The following is an 8,143-nucleotide window of genomic DNA, read 5'->3' as shown; positions in this document are numbered from 1 at the left end:
TTTTACAATTTGATAATAAATTTTTATAAACAGTTTTCTAGTTTTTCTAAACCGTAATTTTTCTGTTGGTTTTTTGTTTTTTGAGTTTTTTATTTATTTATTAAAATGTGTAATTGTGGGAGATATGACCCTCAGAGATATTCGCTTCAGATGAATAACTAAAAAAAATTGATAGATGCGATTGAAGTAGCTCATATCGAATTTACATTTTACTAATTTTCTATTAAATTTCCTTTTTGTTTTTGCCACACATCGAAGGGATATATGGCTCATGTATAATTTATTAAACTTAAATTCTATACATATACCAATAATTTCCCATAACCACTGTATTTTTGGTTTAAAAAAGATCTAGAAAATAAATATACTACATACAGAGTGCGCCAGAACTCGCGCCCGAGAAAAAAAATTTCAAGTAAGATAAGATACCAGAAAGCTGGAAAAAATGTTTAAAAAATTCTATCTGTCAAAAAATTTATTTTTTGACATTTGACATTTTTTTATATCTATTTAATGATACTAATGATCTTGTATATGTTTTTTTGTAATTATTTAGTAAAGACACGACAAATTTTCCAATAAAAGATACAAATAACATTAAACAAAGTTACAATTTACCTTATTTCCTCTTTTAATAGCCTGTAGCAAAAAAACTTGGAAAATTATTTTCCCAACAGAAATAAATAGAGTCAAAGTGCAAAATTTAAACTCTCATAACTTCGAAACTTTTATAGATAGAATTTTTTTAACATTTTTTCTATGTTTCTAGTATCTTACCTTACATGGCATTTTTCTCTGGAGCGCGAGTTCTAGCGCTCCCTGTATACATACATATTTAAAGTATAAAAAAATTCCAAAAAGCAGATTTTGCTTCCATCCCAACATGTATCCGACAAATAGCTTCTTGTTTTGCTTAAAAAATTACATTTAAAAAGAGAAAATTTTCAAAAAGAGCTAATATCTAATAATATGGTTATACAGATCATTTCGAGCAAATTTTTTATATGTATGTTGAATACTTATATTTTTATAAATGTTTTGATTTTATATTTTTATTTTTCTATAAGATAAAGTACTACTTCTTGTAAATACATTAGGCATAAAGGTAAGGAGCATTTAGGTGTTTCATCAAAAGCGGTGTTTATCCACATTACCTATTAAATTTTCGAAAAATAATTCCCAGTTAAAACTACAATAACATTATTTTGATAAGTAAAAGCATTTATTTTAACCACGTGGCAATATATTTTAAGCAATATCCCACATTTACCCTATAAATTATTTTGAAATATTGAGAAAATTAAGATGAGAAATTGCACCATACCTTTTGACTACAGTTAAATAAAAGCTTATGATAAAAGCATAAACTTATTTAGGTATTTAAAACTCAAATTTTTTATATTTGTATTTTTAATGATTTTGTATTTCAGCTTTCAACTTATTTATTTAGTAATGCTTTAAGTATATAGAAATAAAACAAATTTGACTTATTTTTTCGTAAGTATTTATTTTGTAATGTTGTTTTATTTTAGTTTGACTATTTTTTTAGAAATAATATGAGAAACGTTGGGACCTGTAATTTATGTATCACGGATGGGCAGTCCTGGTGTTGGTCCTGAAGGTGTAATAATTTGAGGCGTCAAAAAAATATGGCCACCTTTCGTTGTTCGAAAAGAATCGCTTTTAAAAACAAATTTGGGAGGTAAACTGGCCGAAATCCTATTTAACACCTGTCTAATTCGTAGCATTAGGTGTAAGAATTTCCGGAAAATGTGTATAATTAAATGAATCGAATAAATTAATATGTGATATTCGTAATTTGGCAGGTAGGCAATTTTTGGCAATAATAATAGAGAAAATAGAAGAAAAAAAGTGTCAGAAGGTAAATTTATTTGGCACTTACTGAGCAGGTGATCAGAATTTGAAACCTTCTATTATAAAATCCGGGCATTCCGGGAACGATGCAAACTTTTTCCCATCGAGATTAGATCGTATAGTCGGTGCGCAGAGTTTAACAAAAAACAAATTTACTTTTTGCCTTGTATGTATTGATTGAAATTTTTCTCGATCGATTTATCAAATTTTCACTTTTATGGGTGGTCAATTACAGGTAAGAATGAAATCAAATAGCTATAATGGGCTTCATTTCACACCATAATTAAGTAAAGCACACGTACATTACCTGTGACAACAGCGGACGTGTCGGCTTGCCTTCTTCAGCTCTTTGTATGATGGGAATGGTGTTTTTCTATTATCTTCATCATTGTTGTGCCCAGTTTGACTGTTTATATACTCTTATTTCCAAGCATTATTTCGCGCTTAATAACGACCCGATCTGAATGCCATTGATTTCTCGTAGACGGTAATTAAGCACGCACGTCACGCCTTACAAAAATCTAAATAAACATTTATCAAGCATTATCTTTCGACTATTGATGCGTTCATACGAAACTATTTAATATAATTTCATTTTCCACGTTACGTTGCATATGCTTGTGATTTATGTCGGTTTGGGGTGCATCTGACACACCCCTGTGCTTATTTTACAAAACATAACCCCAATTCTATTCTATTAGTGACAATATTTATGCATAGACCATTGATAATTGCTTTCAATGCTGATGTGACTTCCATTTGATGATACAACTGTTCTATTAGACACGGTTTGATCTGTTTGCGACACAATTTTTCAAATTTACACACATTAAAAGGGGCGAAAAAATAACCACAACCGATTCTGCTTCATCATCCCGAAATCGGCCGTCGGATCACTTATACGCTTTAAGTTTTTACCATTTTTTACCTCCATCTAAAACACTCTTCGGCTTCTCTTTTCTTATCTCAAATCGGTAAGTACGACACGTCTCAACTTCGATAGAAATAAACTGCCAATACCCGATAATCGATTAATCCAATTAATTTAATATTAATGACGTAATTAAAATTGGTTATAACATGAAACCGACTAATTACTTATTATCTGGCTGTGCATCAACAGTTCGACTTAATTATATGATTCTAAACAATATACTTGATTAAAGTAACAAGTTTTTCTTGTCTGGACATTGATAGGAGTTGGCAAACAAAAGCTAGCCCCAAATTTAATGACAACTCCATTAATTTACATGTATAGGCTTACACTTTCCCATATTAATTTACATCAGATAATTTTGTTTTTTATACTAGACACGTCGGAACCATTTATAGTTATGGAAATGACCTATTGTCAAACTAAACCACCTACGCCGGGATGATTTCAAGCTATTTACATTTGGAAATTAATGCAAAAATAATTAGAGGTCTAAACAAAGTTGTCTATTATAACTGTACCGGCCATATGGACTCTTTCGGTGTGTACAAAGTTATAACACTCGATTAGAATTTCTAATTTAGCCCTACCTTATTTATGGATATTTAACATACATTATAATGGTCTCATTATGTCAAATTTCATTGCGCTATCGGTTTATTTTTACTTCCTTTTTAACACCGACACCCATAAACAAGGAGCAAAAAATTAAACTAATTACTAAATCCGGCAAGTACTGCACAAATTTAATTAAAATGTTAAACACACAAAGATACAACAAGTATTAGGTATAATTTTATTATACCTAATTTTATTTTTGGAAAATAACAAAGTCTGGTTTAACGTTTACAAGTAAATTTTGTTTTGTTTTGTTTGTTATTATATTCTATCTTATCTTAAAATATTCAAATTATATTCAAAATGATAAACCTTTTCCATATAGTTTGTTAGATTTTGTTTCTGTTTGATTTACAAACTATAAAAACAATTTCAATGCATTTTTATAGAAATCCATTTCAAGAACAAATAAATTTGATAAAATAATAAGCAGGGAAGCATTATTTTAATTTTTAATTAAAAAGTCTTTTAGATACAATAAGAAATTTAACTGAAAGTTCAATCATGTCCCCGGATTGAGTGTACACGAGGAAAAAAATATCTTTGATTTTACGCCAAAACTGCAAAGGAAAAACATTTTTTGCTTCAGCTGAAACGAGCAAATTTGTAATTAAAACATTATTATTCTGACTCAGTGGAAAGAAAAGTTCATTTTTCTCTTGATTTTGTTTAAATCCCAATACATTGGCGTTTTAATTCTTTTGACGATTTCACTTTGAAAAATAAGTTTACGCAAGTTAAATAACAAAAATGTTTTAGAAAAACATAATTTTAATAAATGGCAACTCAAAGAAACAGCTTTAAGTTAAAAAACAAAGTTATTTTTAACAAGAATTATCATTATTCAATAATCAGTTAATTGTCAAAGTGACATATAGTTGTCAAATAAATAAAACCGCCAATGTGATAGGACTTAAAAAGCAGAGATAAATTATTATAGTTATTATACCTAAGTCAAAAATCAAGAGAAACATCAACTTTTCTTTTCACTGAATCAGAATAATGAAATTTTAATTGCAGATTTGTTCGTTTCAGATAAATCAAAAAATGTTTTTCCTCTGAAGTTTTGAAATTTTTTTCTTACTTAAATAAATGTAATTAATAGACATTTTGTCCTTATGTTTCAATCATTTATAGTTGTAGTTGTCAATTTGAAAAACTTGGTTTATGATAATTATTTTACTCTTTGAGCTACCCTGGTACATCAATGAGTAATATTTTCGAAATAAATATTCTTACAAAAAAACAATACTGATGGTTAAATTTGAGCAATTTTACAATTCTTTTGCAAAAGAACAATTTTATGAATTAATAAGTTTTATGCTTTATTATCAGTTTAATTATTGGCAATTATTTCTAAATTAGTTAATTAAAAAAAGTCGGTAAAGCAGCATGAGGAGTAAAGCCTAGCTTCAGTTTAAAAAATTCATTTGCATACAACTTACTATATTTACAATAAATCATAATACATATCAACGAGGTTGACAACACTTTGCGTTGCGTTAAGCCGCGTTCACATCGACAAGAATATTATTTATGGTTGTGAAAAATCTATAATTGAAGCTTGTGATTGTAATTGCAGCTGCCTTTTAAATCCATCTATTGTAGTAGTAAATAAAAAATCAATGCTTTTTATATTAATGCAATCAAAAGTAAAGTTGCTTCTTTTTGTTAGTAACTCTATAAAAGTACAATGTCATGGAAACAATTTATTTGTTGTAATTGTTTGTTAAAAGGAATCACTTCGGTGAAAAAGTAACAATCCATTGACTTTGATAAGTTTTATTAAATATGTACAACATATATTGCATAAATGTTACACTGATTTGCACATATGGACAATATAAACTTAAGTACGACTTGTAACTATTGCGTAATAGTTAAAATACAAATATTTACATGCTCGTATCGTGATAAGAGCTAATTCAACAACGGCCAAATATAATTTTCTTCGCGTGCTGGGAAACAAATGAATAAAATACACCTTTTGTTCTGTATGTATTATATAACTTAAATAATATCACATTTAGTTTTCTAGTAGCCTATAAATACAGGTGATACTCCCTCGGGAATACCAACCAAAAACAGGAACGATCACCTTATAAATACTATAGTTTTTACTGCACGTTCACTGGACGAAATAAATAATCAGTCGCACACAATTATCAAATCGAGCGCAGGGCCAACTGCGACAGTCCTATGAGATCTTTACAGGGTGGTATAGCGTAGTTGCTATAGCACGGCGATTGCATCAAATTGACAGGTGCCATCGCTAGATCGCAATACGAGGCCATCGTCCACGGATGTGGATGCGCCATTAGGTGGACATTCTGCGTCTCTTGGGGCTTATCGGGGCTTATGAGACTCTCAATTGTGAAAGACCTTTTAGGCCTGATACACGTGACAGTATCGTTGACTTTAGTAATCGGCGACGGTTCGCGTATCTGCTTTGGTTGGTTTGCGAACTCGCTATTTTCCGGCGGCGTGAAGAAAAACCGGTTGATGTTTGCCAAAGCGGCTAGTTCGTTATCAAGAGTCTCTTTATCGCTTTTCAACAGCTTGAACCGCTTCCTCCGACGGAGAAGACTGCCGTTTTCGAACATATCAAAGGCGGCGGGGTGTAAAGCCCAATACGCACCTTTGCCCGGCCTGTCAGGCCGCCGAGGTATCTTGATGAAACAGTCGTTGAAAGATAAGTTGTGTCTTAGAGAGTTTTGCCATCTTTGGGTGTTTTTCCGGTAGTAAGGAAACCGGTCAGTTATAAATTTGTAGATTTCTGAGAGTGGTAGCATTTTTTCCGGGGAGTTCCATATTGCCATTGCTGTTAATGAAATGTACGAATATGGCGGCTTTTGGTCCCCGTAGGATTCACGTGAGGGTCGGGGCATTTTCGCTGATTTTCCACAATCACAACAACACACCACCCGCGTTTACTTCCAATAGATGTGTTCTACCTCTATGACGGTTTTGAACTGAACTCATACAACGATAAATACATATGGAAAACATAAGACACGCCTACAGACACTACGATTCGTCGCCGCAACAATGGCATTTTAGCCACGCCCGGGAGAACGCCCACAAAATAACCTGTTCTCTGCACACCATACAGCCTTCTTTATTTTTGTTAGTAACATTCAGTCATATAAAGACTTTATCGATGTTATTCCCTTATGTTAATATAAATACACACGATTTATTACCATTTTCACACAATAATTATTTTAAATGTTGGCAGACAACATGTCTCTCTCACCGGCCCAAATTGATGCATGCTCAAACAGTTTAAAACAATGTAGAATTTGATTCGCGGAGTTATGGTTCGTCAAACATTGGCTTTCGCGGTCAAACACTTTTTCCTGTATATACTTTGATTTAAAAATTTAAATAAAAAGACTAGAACGAATTCGTGACGGTTCTTTAAATTGCCTGATGCGACGAGTCATTTTGCAAAAACTATCTTATCCTGTTATACACGTGCGAAGCGTTTATATTATTTCAGAAACTCAGTGACTTAAAAGTGCCCCAAGTGACCTAACTCAATAATATTAAACCGTAAATGCTAACATAAAATAATAATATTACACAAAGAGCAGTAATAACATTTTTGTTTTTTTACTTTGAATGTGTTCGTTACTGTACTTTATATCTGGGCAAAATCGGTTTTCCAATAAATTAATAAGTAATTGCATTATAACTGTTACAAGAGACACATAATGAATAGAATTTTTATTCAATTATGACGCCAACTGCGAACCTCAATTCACAATTTAATTTAATTCTTTGGAAACGATGCACTTTAAAAGATTATTTTTTTGCTCTTATTTCACTTTTAATAACGTGTCAAAATAATTTTAATGAGTTTTTTGCTCCTATTGCACTTATAATATCATGTCAAATAATTTTAATTTTCTCGCGCTGCAAACAGCTGCTAAAAAAAAGTTAAGTATTCGATAATTTTTATTAAAGGAACAAAAAATTTCACCATAAAATAAAACTTATCAAAAAAAATTTAATAAGCATAAACAGATTTGGATCATGTCTTATCTTTTGTTGTTTGTATACCTACACAATTATTTATAAAAAAATATAAATATATAATACAAGTTGTCTCAAAAGCAAACCAGTGACAGACAATTTTATTCTGAGAAAAAAAGTTTAAATATTTTTTTTCTTTCTTCATTCGTTAGAGTCACAGCTTAGCAAAGAGTCGTTATAAATTAAAAACGATGTCATTTAATTAATACTGTCAATGTATGACATAAACATAAACATGAGTCCGAAAACGATTCATTTATGAGATAAAAAAATTAATTGAAAAAAATAAGAATTAAGTAAATGCATAATAACTGCAAAAATTACTAAAAATGCCTTCCAATTAAACATTCGTTTCATAAATGTCATCGTTTATTTATCACGGCCAACTTGTTGGTTCGTTATTACTCTTTGCTAAGCTGTAGGTAACTCTAACGAATCAAGATAAAAAAGTTTATTTAAAATTTGTTTTTCAGAATGACATTTTTTATCACTGGTTGACGTATGGCGGTTTGCTTTTGGAACAATCTGTATATGATTAATTTGACAACCATTATCAAGAGTTTCCAAAAAGATAAATAAATGTATTTGTTTGTATTTAGTGTTTTGTGCAGACTTCGTAATGTGAACAGATAATGAAGATATGCTTACAAAAATTTTTAAAAGAAAAAAAATTATATT

At 30.5% G+C, this 8,143-nt stretch overlaps 1 protein-coding gene across 1 annotated transcript; it reads right to left on the bottom strand.

Annotated features, from left to right (window-relative positions):
- Window positions 1-5,238: 5,238 nt before the first annotated feature.
- On the bottom strand, window positions 5,239-6,376 carry LOC123006518 (fork head domain-containing protein FD4-like). The gene has a single exon (XM_044401053.1). The coding sequence runs from the start codon at window positions 6,313-6,315 to the stop codon at window positions 5,593-5,595; it is 723 nt and encodes a 240-aa protein (XP_044256988.1). The 5' UTR covers window positions 6,316-6,376; the 3' UTR covers window positions 5,239-5,592.
- Between the last annotated feature and the right edge of the window lie 1,767 nt (window positions 6,377-8,143).

The sequence above is a fragment of the Tribolium madens genome, unplaced genomic scaffold (genome assembly GCF_015345945.1).
Source record: "Tribolium madens isolate multiple individuals breed KSU strain unplaced genomic scaffold, Tmad_KSU_1.1 Scaffold_2;HRSCAF=44;Tcas5.2_LGX, whole genome shotgun sequence".
Taxonomy (NCBI): Eukaryota; Metazoa; Arthropoda; class Insecta; order Coleoptera; family Tenebrionidae; genus Tribolium; species Tribolium madens.
Note: the sequence above shows the minus strand (reverse complement) of the source record. Positions and strands in the feature narration are given on the sequence as shown.